Genomic DNA, 16,731 nt, shown 5'->3' on the forward strand with positions numbered 1-16,731 from the left:
CCAGAAAAAAAAAGTAAGATCACAGAATGTTGCACTCAGTGAAATTTCGGTGAGGAGTGAGACAACTGGCTGATCTGTCACTACGCCTTTCTGTCTCCGACCAGGCTAAGGGACACCGCTTCTGACACAAATCTCGCGCTGAAAGTTTCTGTTAGCGGCGAGATGAATCGAAAGGATCTTTTAGTCGAGCGATGAGCAGCGTGCACAATGACAGCAAACGTCTTCAAAGGCAAGGTCGGATAACGCCGGCCCACGGGCGGCCTTGCACATGCTTACATCGTACTCCATTGAGAAAATCTGCATACCGACGTCGAGCGGAATTATCGGCGCTCGTCAAATAATGCATCGACTGAAATAACACCTTATACGCCTCCCCCGCTCCCTCCATCTTGGTCTTTGAGTGAACAAGGTGGAAGCACTTTAAGCTTGGTGAAGGCTGAAAGACTTGATGTTAATTGAGCCCATTTAGCATTTATCAGCAGGTAGTAGGTGCCTTAAAAGCCACTGAAGCTGCTCAAAGAAATGATTGGCTCATTTACAAAAACAGAGTTTTAGTTAGCAAACGAAAGTGACAAGTACAGTTAAAAAAATAGATAAAAATCTGAGATGATTAGATAGCCAATAGGCCTGCCTGGACACCCCTTTGAGAAAATTTCTACGTTGACCCTTCAGACGGCGCCGGCGGGGGAACACAAGGACCCTTTCAACTAAAAACCAGCTGCGGGAAGTGGAAGCCGCCGGAACGCCAACAGCCTATTAACACGTTTTTTTTTGCGGTAAATGAATCTCAATCTTATCAGCGTGGGGTCCCGGCTCTTGGACACGCTCCCACTCGAGCTGGATCCACGCAGCGGGACTTAACAGGACCACAGGGGGATTTGAGTGGATGGATGGCAAAATGGGGAAAAAAAAAAATAGACGGAACAGCAGCGTGGATCTGACGAGCTAGCGCGACATTATTTTGATCTTCATCCAAACTGAAAGAAAATGAATTGATTTCAAAATGAAGACTGTTTCAGAGGATCATCTCAGTTGGCAATCTCGTTTGTGTCTGCAATGGGCTAAGGCATCCCGGTTCTGACACCAATTTTGTCATTTGTTAGTGTAGAGAATAAAAATGATGGAACGTTTTCTGACTTTGGTCTAAAATGGATGGTACTTCAACATCTTGTTGATTCGGGAAAAGTTCTCAGTTCAAGATGTTGATCCAGATCCAGTACATTCTGTTTTTTTAAACAAAAGGTGGAACCTGTTCCAGAATCGTTTCTGGTCTACTGACAGAAAGAAGAACGAAACCAGAGATTAATTGCCGCAAAGTATCCAGAAATTTCAGCTATCGAAAAGTCCTGACTTCAAGTGAAAGAACTTTTTATCATCTGCCTGTTAGTATCGTAGAAGTCTTTGACCAATGAAGTGAAATTGAAGTATTTGGGGATCTACTTGAACAATTCGACATTTTTGCTCATTTTTCTGTGATCTTCAATTCCATAATTTGGGTAATTCATTGAATCACCGGCGGCAACATTTTTTATTACCGATGAAAGTGACCGAAGAAGATAAAAAAACATTGGCGGACATTTTAGCTGCCAAGGGTGGTTGTGTGGCTAGTTGTAGCGACAGGGAGGGCGGGGCCTTACCTTGGCCGGCGTCTCCCGGGCGCTTTCCGCGTCGGACCAGCGATGTTTGAGCTGCGAGGAGCCGGGCACGCACTCGCAGAACGTCTGCATGGAACAGACACACAGCATTTGTTGTGTGTTGTTGTGATGCTAAGCTAACGTATGGCCGTCAATGAATCAGAGAATTTATTGAGTCGTTAGCCTTGTTAGCTTCACAAGCTAAGCTAAGATAATAACGTCACCTGCTAATGTTAGCATGAAGCCTTTGGTAATATTACAAAATTAATCTTTGACGTGTATAGCCGTCAATGGCACTGAATGAGTTAACTATGATCCTTACAACTCTTTTTAAAACAGATGTCTTTGAGAATATTTGATTTTGTGGGGAAAAAAATGCACCAGAAGCCTCTCCATAATGTCCCCTTACAAGTTACAACCAAGGCTGAATTTACTCTGTCACTTCAACATAATTCCTTTGGCAACTAACTGTACTACTTTCCTCTTTAGGAAGGGCTTTGGCGGCATCTGAGCGTGTTTGGGGGGAAAAGCGCACACACAAAAAAAAACACCCCCAGAGTATTTCAGCTTCGGCACAAAATGTGAAAATCTGAATTTATGAATATTGTAGCTTAACTTCGCACTTCCTCAAAAGTCTTCAGTTCTAATTTGCATATTTAATTTCCACACCATCTGCATCGTTATCATTCGGTACCCCTCCCATCTGTCGGCTCATTGGTCAAATTATTTTTAGTTTTATTTTTTTTACATTTGTTTTATTGCTGCTGCAATATTGCTTGTTTTTTCATGAGGTCGATGGTCTCCAGAAAGGCTAATAAAATGTATTTGTTATGATCAAAATTTCTTTAAGTGAAACAGACGCAAGTCTAGCGGGGCAACGTAAAATGGCGCCATGAACGGCGCATCGGGCAAAAGAACGAATTGTAAGAAGTTTGCCGTGCGTCTTTGGCTGTGTCGCATGCTTGACAAATAAATACAAAATTTGCTGTTATGTTCCATCACCTTTAGTACACACTGAAAATTGCTCAATTAGAAATCATAATGCACGTCACAAGGCCAATTACTGACGTGGCTAAATACGAGCTAACACAAGGGAACAAAAGCTAGCGGTTGATTCGCAAGATTGAAAAGTATTATAAAGCCAGGATGTTAATTTTGCTTGATTCATTTCAGTCTAAAAATGAAACTAGCCTTGAGACTTTAACTCATTCACTCGCCGCCATTTTCACATTTCGCAATCCCGTTCGCTCCCGACTGTTTTACTGGATTTTGAATGATTTTGCAAGGCCCACAGAATATTATATTCAATTGCTGTAAAAGCATGGAACCTATCAAAAGAAAGATTAAAGTCTCTTCTTTCATCAGGAAAAAAAAAAGTATGTTTCTATCTGTTTCCGTTTTGCAGCAATTAGCATTAGAAAAGAGCTAAGTTTCATCAGTTTTTACGAATCTATTTAAAATTGTAAGTAATTAAGCATTTTTTCTACATGACCCTGGTTGATCTCCTTTGCTCTGCTGCCACCTGCTGGCCGTTTGTGTAATAACTACCATTTCTGCAACCGTTCTTTGCAATTGAGAGGCTGCATCAAAGTCTTCTGTATGCTCTAGCATAAAAAAAAGAAAAAACGAAAAAACGTATAAATACGTCTTTGGGACACTTAGAACATTAAAAAAACGTATTTATACGTTATTGGGAGTAAATTAGTTAACGTGTTAATTACGCTTGATTCATTTCATAGAAATGACAACAACAACAAAAAAAATGATAGCGACAGTCGACTCCATTCTTGAATTTGTCGAGCGTCACTCCTGCTGTCGTCTTGCCGTTTTTCTCGCTCCTCTGTTTATATTTCAGCGGCGTCCGTCGCTGCCCATTAGAATTCTGCGCCTCCTTCCGCCCCTTTATCTCCTTCCAGCTCCAACGTACAAATAACACGCCGACAGCCTTCCCTTCCAAGTTTCTCGCTCACAGCGATCCCGCCTTCACACGTTTTAGCGGCAAAAAGGGAGGCTGACAAACCACTGCAACGGCTCGTCTTGAACATGTGAGCAAAAAACAAAAAAATGCCAACCGATAAAGAGCAAAAGCTGACTGTTACTTTGTGTAATTCCGCTACTACGGTGAGTTTGGAACATTTGCCTGTTAATTTAAAAAAAAAAAAAAAAAAAAGTGCCTAAAATGCAGTCGACTCCAATCTTACTACTGAGCACATTTTTTCCCTCTTTTTTTTTTTTTTTTTTTTTTTTTTTTTTGGAATGGACTCAACACACCTTCAAGAATTAAACCGTCATTACTTTGTGTTAATGCGACTCAGTGATTTTCCGTAGTCTTAGTTTTATTAAACTGTGTTTTTAACATGTTTTTTTTGACGGGGGTTAAAGAGCAAAAGGTGACTGTTACTTTGTGTAATTCCACTACTACAGTGAGTTTGGAACATTTGTCTACTCAGCTATGCTTTTTTGGATTATGGAATTGACTGCTGTTACTTTGTGTTAATAATAAAAAAAAAAAAAAGCCTAAAATGCAGTCAACTCCAATCTTACTACTGAGCACATTTTTTTCCTTTTTTTTTTTTTTTGAACGAACACTCAACACCTTCAAGAAATAAACTATCATTACTTTGTGTTAATGCGACTCAATGATGTCTGATCTATTTATTTTATATGTCTTCATTTATTTTTTTGTAGTCTTAGTTTTATTAAATTGTGTTTTTAACATATTTTTTGCAGGGGGGGATAAAGAGCAAAAGGTGACTGTTACTTTGTGTAATTCCGCTATAAAACTGACTGTTGTTATTTTGTGTTACTATAAAAATAAAAAAAAAAATTTAAATTAAATAAAAGTGCCTAAAACGCAGTTGCTACTCTGCTCCAACTTTACTAATGCACATGTTCCTCTTTCATTCAACCATTTACTGAGACAAATTAGCTTTGTTAGCATTACAACCAGTGATGCTAACATTAGCGCAACATGTTTTGCCTTCATTTGCGAGCAACCTCGCCTTTCTCCACGCGGGGGGGGGGACACGGTAATATCTTCCCAGCCCTCCCGTGATGCTCAGGTAACCCGTTGCCTCTTTTATGCACACACACGCGGCGACACTCCAACATCTGCAGTGCTTTTTTTTAAACATATATTCCCTCCTTCGTCGCAGAGGATTTACACCTAATGGAAAAATTGCCATGTTTGGTGCGTCCCCATTGAAATGTGATGCAGCCCTGTGGACAAAAAAAAAAAAAAAAAAAAGGCTCAGGCTCAGCTGTGACCGACCGCGTACGTGCGTACTTTTTGAATGAACACGTTGCACACAAATCCTTTGGGCCAAAACGAGTCGAAGAATGCCGGCATTTCTTTTATGCGTCGTCGTCCTCGGACTTGGCATGCGTGTGCGCGTGTGTGTGAGTGTGTGTGTGGATGTTAGCAAGGTGCGTTTAATCCCACTGTTCACTAAACTGATGGAGGCTGGGGAGGCTTTGCATAAGTTAACCAGCGGGCCGACTAATCACTTATCACAGTGGGGCCCGGTGGCGCTACATACATTCAAATGGGACTTGTGAACTCATATTTAGTTGTATAATTTATTATTATTATTATTATTATTTTTTTGTGATGAATTGCTTCACATCTGTGTTGCATGGAGTCCGCCCATGAATGACTTGTGCTCGGGGACCAGTGGAGCACATTCCACTCTTGCTTTTGTTGTTGTCCTGTGAATCATTTTGCTAATAGGGTGCTGTAAAAGGAACCATTTATGACAACTGTACTGCATGGGTGGATAATGTCCATAATGTTTCGCCAGAGAGTGTCTATAAAAGGTGGCGCGCTTTCTGTATTATGACTGAAATGAAGCTGCACATGCAAACAGCCGAAGTATTTGCCTTCAAAAGTAGGCATTTGCAATTTCTGGAGAAATTGTGTTCGAATCCTGAAATGCTGAATGAAAAAATGTGGATGTATGCGGAATGATGTGGAATGGGAATGAACGGGGATTTTTTTTTTTTTGTTTGTTTTTTGGTGGATGTAGAAAAAATTGGCATGTTGAAATTTGCTACCAAGACGAATTAAATGCGGAATGATGTGGAATGGAAATGAATGTGGATTTTTTTTTTTTTTTTTTTGGTGGAATGTAGAAATTTGAGATTTTTGAAATTCGCTACCAAGACGAATTAAATGCGGAATGATGTGGAATGATATTATGTTACATTGTATGCTCTTAAATGATCTGTCAATGATATGTGGAATGATGTGGAATGGAAATGAATGGGGATTTTTTTTTTTTTTTTTTTGGTGGGATGTAGAAAAATTTGGCATGTTGAAATTCGCTACCAAGATGAATTAAATGCGGAATGATGTGGAATGATATTATGTTACATTGTATGCTCTTAAATGATCTGTCAATATGTGGAATGGGAATGAATGGGGATTTTTTTTTTTTTTTTTTGGTGGGATGTCGAAAAATTTGGCATGTTGAAATTTGATACCAAGATGAATTAAATGCGGAATGATGTGGAATGGAAATGAACGGGGATTTTTTTTTTTTGGGTGGAATGTAGAAATTTGACATGTTGAAATTCGCTACCAAGAAGAATTAAATGCGGAATGATGTGGAATTGTGGATGTGGATTATCTGATTGGCTGTGGCTAGACATGTGGGTAACAGGACTGACATGGAATTATCTGATTGGCTGTTGACCAGATAAAGAGATGAAAGATTCTTGACATCACATAGCTCTTGACATCACATAGCTTAAGACCAGTTGAAACTAGATGTTTACATCAGTTAAAAACAGACACTTGACCTCACGGTCATGACCCAAACTTAACCCTTGCATGACCCAGTCATGACATTGGGAATGAATGGGACTTTTTTTTTTTTTGGTTGAAAATGTTACATTTTGGTAAAACTGTGAATTTTTGGAATGAGAAAAATAATAGCCTGCAAGGTGTGAATTTTTGGAATTTGTTGAAATTGGAATGATGCGAATAGGGTGAATTATGTGGAAGTAGATGCATGTCAAAAGAACGGGCAGAAGAAAAATAGCAATTTCAACATTCACACAAAAATACAGCATGAAGACAGGAGGAGGAGGCGGCGGCCTGCCGGAGATGAGCTCGTCCCTACGAGACAAATCACCTGCTCTACTCTCCACTGCCTGTCCTTGGAGCTTACCATGCAATCGGCCACACACACACACACACACACACACACACACACACACACACACACACACACACACACACACACACACACACACACACACACACAGTAAAGTGAGTCCGTCACCCACAACGTCCCTGTTTCACACACACACCGCTGTTATAAAGCGTACAATCATCTGGTGGTGGGTCACAGCATTCACTTTGAAGTGAAATAAAGGTTAGATTTTTTTTTTTTTTTTTTTTTCCCGGGCGTTTGAGACATTAAATACGACGCCGGGCCACACAAATAAACTTGACTTGTCCTGACTGGGAAATTAAACTTTCATACAAACAAAAACAACGAAAAAAAAGGCCCCAGGAATAAAGTAGAGTTATATAAAAATGCAGAGCATCAAAACGCATTCACATCAGTGTGGGGGGGGGGGAGTTGGGGGGTTATGTTTCTGTGAAACAACATACGCTACTGTACATAGTATAGTGAAGACTTTTTCCATCTAAAATTGCATTTCTGTGTAATGTAAAATGATTGCTTTTAACCAATTCATTTTCACATTTCGCAATCCCGTCCGCTCCCGGCTGTTTTACTGGATTTTGACTGATTTTGCAAGGCCCACAGAATATTGTGTTTTATGGCTACAAAAGTATGGGACCTATCAAAAGAAAGATTAAAGTCTCTTCTTTCATCAGAAAAAAAAATATGATTCTATCTGTTTCCGTTTTGCAGCAATTAGCATTAGAAGAGAGCTAAGTTTCATCAGTTTTCACAAATCTATTTAAAATTGTAAGTAATTGAGTTTTTTTTCCTATATGGCCCTGGTTGATCTCCTTTGCTCTGCTGCCACCTGCTGGCCGTTTGTGTAATAACTACCATTTCTGCAACCGTTCTTTGCAGTTGAGATTCTGCATCAAAGCCTTCTGTATGCTCTAGCATTAAAAAAAACAACAACGTATAAATACGTCTTTGGGACACTTAAACCATTTAAAAAAAAAACGTATTTAAACGTTATTTGGAGCAAATGAGTTAATTACTTTTGGATTACTCCCGTACCAAAGATGCTGTGGCCGATGAGCCACATGCTGCTTCACCAAGTCTGAATTTGCACCATTTGCATCCTTTTACCTAAAAACTGATTGTTTTTTTTGTTTTTTTTTATTGAGTAGGTGTAGCAGTTGACACTGATCGTCATTGTTTTACAAGGTAATGTATTCATATTTATTCCATACCACCTGTCTTATTTTTTGCTTCACATACTGTCGTGTTTATCAGTTATGCCGGCGATATAATAACATGCATTGCTTCACATCCACTTAGGTTTCAATTTTTTACCTTTTTTATGTCGTGGCGCACTGTGTTGTTTTGTTTACAAGGCAATATATTCATATTTATATTTAGATGTGAGCATCTTTACTTTTACTGTCTTGAACCGCGTTGGCATTTATTTATTTTAATGTAGTCCAGTCTTATTGTTTTACGAGGCGATACATTATTTGTAATTTTCTACATTTAGCACAAGTGGAGAATAATTACAAAAGAAAGTAGTAAATACAATATTTTGTCTTATATAGGAGTATCAAAATTGTTGTTACGTGTGATTGACAATTGACAATGTATTTATAAAAAATACATTAAAAAAATCTGAATTAAACGAAGATGGGGCCAGATAACCAATTATAATAGTAAAAATACAAAAAACATGAATATTTTAATAAATTACTAATACTAACTAGACTAAGTGCAATTTCTGGAGAAATTGCGTGGGAATGCTGAAAGCTGAATGCTCATAGCTGAATGCTAATGAAGGAAATGGAAAGCTAAATTATATGAAAATTACATAGTAATTAACTATTAATTACTAGTAATAGTAGTAGTAGAAACAGTAGTAGTATTACTAGTAATTATTAAATAGTAGTTAAATGACAAATACAAGGGATCCTTATCTTTAGTATCAGGTGTGTTGGTAGGTGGAAAAATGGAAAACCTGCAGGGCTCCGGCCCTCGAGGACCGGAACTGGGGAACCCTGGTCTAAATGCAGCGCTGCCTGGTCAATGGGTTGTGGAATCAAAAACACCCACTAACAATGGCCAGCAGGTGGCAGCATTGTATGTCTTTTCAATGGTTTATGGAATGACAATAAAACATGACGGAATCTGATGAAATCGAACGCAAAGCCTTTGTCACATTAAACCTAATTCAAAGGGTGTCACTAAAAAAAAAAAAAAAATAGTGTCAAAATTATTGTTGTGGAGAAAATGCATCTTTTCACAAAAAGCTCGTTTTCTGCTTATTTTATCCATTTTCGCTCCATGACACTCAAGTGACCTTTTCAAATGGTAATTACTAAAGAATGGAATAAGGTAGAAACAGCACACAATATTCTGTTTGTCTTCAAAAATTAGTTAAAAAGCTTGAAATCGTTTTTTTTTTTTTTTTTTTATGTTTTTCATAAGTAAGAGAGTTAAAAGTCGTCAAGACTCCGCTCTGAGTAAATTAAATAAATATAGACAATCCAATAAATGATGTCGTTGTTAAATCCTCTTTCATCACTATAGTCAACTACCAAAAAAAAAAATAATCACCCAAAACCTCGAAGATTACTGCGCTTTATTAATATGAATGAAAAAGGCAGTGTGATGTCAAAATGGCACCACCAGTCCCTCTAACCACCGACCCCCCATATCAAAACACATTTCACTCCATATCTGTTTTTTATTTTCATGAAAAAAATAGTGCTACCAACGAAAGGCTAATTATCTCATCCCGAAAAAAAAAACTTTTCACCTCAACACAAATACATTAACACACCGTGCACGTGCGGGCACAGGCGTGCCATTAAAAGGCGGGAAGGATGAGACCCCCCCCCCCCCCCCCACCACCACCACCAAGCCCCCGCCCACCCCTCTGCACACTGGCTGCTTTTAATGGCGTTTCCGAAAAGATCCGACGGCAGATTGGGCTTTGCAGCGACGAGGAAGAAGCGCGACCTTAACGTGTCCGTTTGCACATGCGCGGGCGCTTCGTCCATAACGTTATGTGAAGAAGGATGGCGATTGTGTGCGCGTGTCGCGTGTCGCAGTGCAGCCACCTCGCAGTTTGCCGCTCGGGGCGTTGGGGGGCGGTTGCGTGTTGGTGCGTGCGTGCGTGTGCGCAAGCTGTGCTATTTGTCTTTGTCTATGCGGCCTTCTCGTGTGCGTTTTTGTGCGCCCGACTTAGTGCGAAGACTTGTTGACGCTGTGACCTTGGCTGGCAAGGAGATCCAATTTTCATGCTGATGGCACGCAACAAATATGCTGTCCGCTCTTTTACTCATACTCCGCATGTGTGCGTGTGCGTGTGTGTGGCGTGACTGGAGGCCTTGCTGCCTGAGCACTATCGGGTGCTAAGTGGCCAGTGTTTGCCCGCCCCCAGGGGGGAGTCCTGCTACATCGGATTGTGGGTCGTCTCAGGTCCCAAAGTCGGAAAACAACTTTTTTTTTTTTCCCCTTTTCCCCAACAGGAGAAGAGCGGCTATAACACGGGATAACCACCGGTTTCGATTCTCGAGTGGTTTTGCTGTCTCGACTTGTTAAGTTGTTCCTTAAACGTTGCTAGTAGTTCACTCAGGAAGATGCACTATATAAATACAGGATGTATGCCCATGAACCCCTTCTCAATTTACAGCTCTGGGCTTCTGTTAATCTGTGGTGGTGATTTTTTCATAAACATCCAAGCCTGTATTTTTGCCATTTTGTGTTGGTTTTGTCAACAGCGGGACGTTTCTGTGGACAGACAGTTGTTTACCCCTCCAGCCAATTTTAGAGCGGTGGGTGGCGGGGGGGGGGGGGGGGGGGGGGGGCGTGTCACTCACTGAAAAAATAAATAAATAAATCCGCGCCTGCTGTCAAGTTGCCGCGGGAGTGACGTCATGCAGCCGACAAATTCGCCCGGACCCGTCTGGCGACAGTGAGTGGAGGTTGGCGTTTGTGGATCTCACTCTGCTTCATCTATCATTCCTTCCTTTAGTCTTTCCTCTGGTCTCTTGGGGCCTCTCTAATCTGTTGGAATTTAGATGTATATGGGGTTGGTAAAAGATTCTGGAATTGTAACTGTGGGTGCAAGGTGGTGTCTGGTTGGTGTTGGATTTCGCTTTGTTTCATCTTTCTTTCCTTTGATCCTTCCTCTGGTCTCTCTGACAGCTTCACGACTCTGGTGGGACTCTGAAGTATCCGGTTAAGGGACTTGGATTGATAACGGGTTTCAGGTGAATTAAAGAGCACAAACTCACACACAAGCATTCACGCACACACGCGCGCACGCAAAAAAAAAAAAAAAAAAGAGCCATGATGATGTTGACTTGAGAAGGCTGCCAAATGAATAATACTAAGCTCTCAGGAAAAAAGAAAAATTAAATCCTAATTTAAACAAAAATCATAATTGAGTAGCCCTAGTTAGAACTTGTTAATAAGGTGGAAGGAATTATGAACAGTTCAAGCAGCAGTCAGTGCTAAACCTTCAGGTGTTGGCTAGAACGCAACCAAAATGTCAGGAAAAGCCTACTAGAACAGCTGTTTTTGTTGTTGTTGTTGTGATCAGTCATTTTTAATGGTGGCAGGTGTGTGCTGACCCCCATTTAACTTGAGTTTGAATGTGATTGGTTAATTTTGAACACATCCCAGTTATAGAGGGTGTGCACACTTGTGCAACCAAGGGAATCTCAGTTTACAGGTTAAGTTATAAGATACCTGAACAGTGAAAAAAGATTTTGAATGATTTATCTCGGTTTCATATTCTACATGACAAAAAAAATAAAAAAAAATAGAACGGGGTTATGTAAACTTTTCATATAACTGTCTTGGAACTGTCTCAACAGTCAACATTTCATCATGTGCGTCAAGATTTCTTTTTTTTTAAATGACATCGCTTGACATACCAAAGTGGCGCGAAGAAAGACGGCAGTTCGACGTTCGCCGGCGCTCTGGGGCGTCGCGAGAAACATTTGAGCAACACTTCCTAAGAACGACAAGTTGGCCACGGCGGAGCGGCCGAGCGCGACAAATGGGGCTTGAGCGCTTCAGATCCCCGTCGCGGAGCCGGCAAAAAAATTTACGACGTTCCATCTGGCGCTCCCGATGTTTCCAATCAGTCAAAAACAGCGCAAGTTGTAGCCCGTCGCCATAAATCTAACAGCCCGGAGACGCTCGCTGCCTCCCTTGATATTAGCATCTTCTTGATATTCGGCAAGCGCTCGCCACAATTTCAAATAGCTCCCAGGTGTTTTAATAAAAGCTATCTGACGTTCTTCGGGAAAAAAAAAATATATACAAAGGATAAAGAATTACAGCACTGAAAATCCACTTGTAATGGAAAGAGCTCGGTTATTCGTTACCATGACGACTGGCTGGGGGCAGAGCAAAGGTGTTGTGACAAAAACGAGCGGGCCATTTTTATTTTGCGACTTTTCAGAAGTGTCTTGGGAATATTTCCCAATCAAGCAATGAGCAACAAACCATCTTTTGTGGTGTTGTTAAAGACTTCTGGGGAACTACGAGATTCTCGTCCAGACTGCAAATGAATACCTTGTGCTAAAAAAAATGGATATTGTATAAATAAACAAATAAAATACATACAGTATGTACTAGACATGAGAAATACAGAACACACATACAGAACATCAGAAGGATGCAAAGGCTACATAATGTTATCAAGAGAAATTGTGTTTATTGCTCAAAAAAAAAACTGTCCAAATAATTTATTTGTGCTTTTGTACGAGGAAATTTATCAATTTATTTGTAAGAGTGGCAACAATTTTTTTGACACCCTCCCTTCTTACTTTGACCATCTCCAAACATTTTTTTTAATTTATCTATTTTAACTTTGTCAAATGCAATTATTAGTGTACGTCGCCATTGAAAGAAACACGGATGGCGGGCTGAACTGAAAACTTTTACAGCTGAATGATTTTGAAAAATAATCTGACAATCCCCACCCCAATATTGCGATTGCAATTTACTATAATATCATTAACTTATTCAAACCCAAGAACGTATTTATACTTTTTTTTTTATGCAAGAGCATACAGAAGGCTTTGATGCAGAATAGGTGGCTTAAAGTAGTGGTAGTTTTACACACAAAAAACAAAAATGACCGGTAGCTGGCGGTACAGTAAAGAGATCAGCCAGGGCCATGTTGCAACAAGCTCTTTTTGCCAGTGTTTTCACCAGGAATGTGAATATTGATTAAACTAAGCTGTATTCTAATGCTAATTGCTGCAAAAGGGAAACCGATACAGTTTTACTTTTTTAGCTGATGAAAGAAGAGACTCTAATCTTTCTTTTGGTAGGTTGCATGTTTTTATAGCAATAGAAAACAATATTCTGTTGGAGTTGCAAAATAAGTCAAAATCCAGTCAAACAGTGGGGGTTGCTTCAGTGAAAATGGAGTTAAGGTGCTCTACGCATGTATTTTCTTTTATTGAAAAGCCAAAAATGTATTAACCGATATCTTCCATATTTTGTGGGCTTCTGCAGATTCCCATCTTATGCTCAAAGCCAAAGCCAAACTGTAGCAGGATTTTAACTCTGTGCACTTGGATTTGACGCCTCTGAAAATGAGCAGATGAAATATATATTTGGTTGTTTCTTGTCACGCATGATGAGTGGGCATCCACTCCAGAGGCAAGTCATTGTATAGAAGTGATTAAAAAGTCCATTTTCCAAAAATATGGCCCCTTTCAATGTACTGCTAAATGCGAATCGAAACAAGTGCGTCATATTAATGGCGCCGGTATGTTCATCCATTTTCATCCAGTTTACAAATCAACACACTCGTTATTTAGTTTAAAGGTCAATACGGGACATTTTGGACGCTTGCATTCATCATAAGAAGCAATGAAGCAACTCACGTTTGGCGGATTGCAAAAAAAAAAGGAGGGGAATAAAATTCAGCATCCGACGGCCAAAGCTAGCATGGAAATATATTTAAAAAAAAAACAAAAAAAAAACAAAACAAAAAAACAAGACATACCAGGAACCACTTAGTGCCTTTTCTGACGCCACGTTCTTCTGGAGTTACGAGATAAAGCCACTTAAATCAGGACAGGACGCTCAGGCGGAGCTCGGTGGGGGGAATGGGGTGGGTGGTGCGAGCAATGAAAGTGTGCTTTGTTAGCGTGCGAAAAGGGGGAAGCTTTCAAGGCAGCAATTAAGACTCGCTGAGAATGTAATTATTTTTCCCGGAGCGCCAGCGGGCTTTCTGACAAGGTGGCGGGTGACAATCTCCATACTCAGCAGATTTACGAGGCGTTCAAACGTTTGAGGAGGAGGGATGTCCATAAATATTGTCCCAGGTCGAATTTGACCCGCAATAAAAATACCCGAAAATGTTATTCAGTCACTCTGAATTGTGATGACTTCAACTAAAGTAGCACAAACTGCACAGAAATTAAAACACATAGAACTACCTACCAACAGTGTAGTATAGGAGTTGAACATACGATTCGACTTTACTACTACTAAGTCGACGAATCACATTTTTGGAATCTTGTCTTTCATCCATCAATTTTCTGGACCTCTTATCCAAAGGGTTGCACAACTTCAGTTTTGCTTTAAGTCAACACTAATGTGATGAAAGTCCAGTCAACCTTTTGACTAGTTGATGGCTAATACTGTAACTCAAACGATTAAAAAAAAAAACAGGACAAGCAGCGGTCCAACAAAAAACAAACGTTCCATTTTTCATAACGTACACGTTATGCTAGGAACCAAAGCGCCGAACTTCGACCACAATGGGTCATACCGACTCGCACAAAAAAAAAAATGTGCTGGTCCTCGCTGTCCAGATTGTGGATTAGCCCAGCAGCTAGCCTCATGTCGCTAGCTTTAGCTAGTCTGAACGGGCTAGGGAAGTCTAAAAAGTCAATCATGCAGATTTTCGCGGCGGGGCTCGGTTCCTATATCCTGACAATAGTTTTAGATACGGTTTTTAAAAATTGCAGATCAAATTGGACTTGAGTCTCTTACAGTGGAATTTATATTTACCAATGTATGCTATAAGGTATGTAAAAAATTGTAGGAATTTTGAATTTTTGAAACAGTCCTGAGAACTGTCCACATTTGCACAGGTGGAAGCATGCACCCGTTGATCTTTGAAGACCAGATACCCATAGAAAACAAGGGACCCCATACACAATCTCTATGTAAGACCAGAGGCTCATATGGACCACTTCAAGCCCATTAGACCGGGTAGCCATTTATCATCCTCCTAAGAACAGAGAACCACTCGGAGGGACCCCAGAGTGCCTCCCAGTGAATCATTTCATAGGATAAACCACTTTGCACCTTGTTGCCGCTTCTCCCAGGGAGCCCGCGTGAACCCCAGCCAATGAGAAATTCAGTCTGTGTGTCCAAATGTTGTGCTGTCTGTTGGTGGTCTGTCTTTGCACGCGCGTGTGTCAGTATGCGTGTGCGCCCGCCCGAGCGCGGCGACGGGTATTAACGTCCCAACCGGGGCGAGATCTGACCCGTGACCCAGCTCACAGCCGACTTCTAATTGTGACGAGACACATATGCCGGGATAATTATTCGGAGTAATCTGTTGCTGTGGCGACGGCCGTTGATGCAACCTCCTCTCGCCTGACTTTGGAGACGGTTTCGTCCTCGCTCTTAAAGTGCGCCGGGGATTATCCCAGTACATTATCGCTTTAATCTCCTCTTTAACCCCTTCAATCAGGCTCGTCCGCCCCCGCTGCGAGAGACCCCCGTACTCGTCTGCTAAGCGGCATATGGCCACCGACACGCACTGCTAATGTACCAGAGGCATTATATAAATGGTGTTTTACAGTATAGAAATCCCACGCATAAACTGTACGTGTCTTTCCGTGGAACCGGATATTTGCTGAAAAACTCGCCAACTCGGTTCTGATTTCTCGCGATACCACCAAAGCCGTGGTCAATTGGGAAAAGTGACGGCCGGATCACGGCACCAATTGAAAGGTTCTGAATGAACTCTTTTTATCTTTAATGCTCGAGATATGATACTAACAGTAACAACCAGAAGACTGCAGATTCTCATTTGAACTATTTTCTGGATGCCAGAAAGATCGAGTATACAACTGTGAAGCCTTTTTGACGGTCTTAACTGGTTTCTTAACTACATAAGCGCAACAGAGTGCGGCTAGATCGGATGACAGCAAGCCAGGACAGGTTACAGCGCCAAAACGGCCTAGCTCAAGTCACCTATCTAATTATTAAGAAGCCTAATCGAACAGCACAGTAGGCCCAGTTTTCGTAGTGCGCAGCAGGGCTCGGGCCCCATTACTGTTTTGCCTCACAGAGACAGCACTAAAGTCTCCATAACAAATCATTCATAAGACGTTAAAAGTAAATTGGATATGGACGTCCCATCGCTCATGGTCGCAACGCGGGAAAAATCATTGAGAAAATAATTAGAAAAAGAAGACAAAGGCGAAGAATCCTTTAATTGTCCCGGAAGGGTACGTTCGATTTTGAGGGTCTAATAGCTAAGAATCTGCCGACGAGCGTGTAATGCAATCACTTTTTAATGAAGTGATCTGGAAAATTAATGCTTAAAGTTCATATATTAGCATTGGAATCTATGTATATGAACACACAACTTGGTAGAGTGTGGACGAAAATATGAGGCCTGAAATTTGTAGATCATTGAAACCAAAACCATGGGTGCTTGAGACTTTTTAAACCATCATGTCCATCAAATTTCAAGTCAATCAGGAAAACTTTGTGGCATTTTTTTCTCTACTTTTAAAAATAGAAACAGTCACCAAACTGGCAAGTTCCCAGGCACCGATGGTTCGTTTGCCGACAGAATAATATTTCCGCAAAGGAGTTTGCCCCACCTGATGCTCCGGCCCTGAAAACATTTGATTTAAATGAGTTTTATTTAAAGTTTGTGTGATTAATGCTGTGCTGGGGGACGGGTTCAA

The 16,731-nt window shown here is 40.7% G+C and overlaps 1 protein-coding gene across 4 annotated transcripts in view; it reads right to left on the reverse strand.

Annotated features, from left to right (window-relative positions):
- fibcd1b (fibrinogen C domain containing 1b) overlaps nucleotides 1-16,731 on the reverse strand; it is a 207,701-nt gene that overhangs the window by 98,714 nt on the left and 92,256 nt on the right. For 3 of the 4 annotated variants that reach the window (XM_077496742.1, XM_077496741.1, XM_077496739.1), the window contains one exon: nucleotides 1,638-1,721. The exons of the other annotated variant lie outside the window; for it this stretch is intronic. In XM_077496742.1, the coding sequence (XP_077352868.1) occupies nucleotides 1,638-1,721 (84 nt within the window). The remainder of the gene's footprint in view (nucleotides 1-1,637; nucleotides 1,722-16,731) is intronic. 4 annotated transcript variants of the gene reach the window in all.

Source organism: Festucalex cinctus, chromosome 15 (genome assembly GCF_051991245.1).
Source record: "Festucalex cinctus isolate MCC-2025b chromosome 15, RoL_Fcin_1.0, whole genome shotgun sequence".
In the NCBI taxonomy this organism is placed as follows: domain Eukaryota; kingdom Metazoa; phylum Chordata; class Actinopteri; order Syngnathiformes; family Syngnathidae; genus Festucalex; species Festucalex cinctus.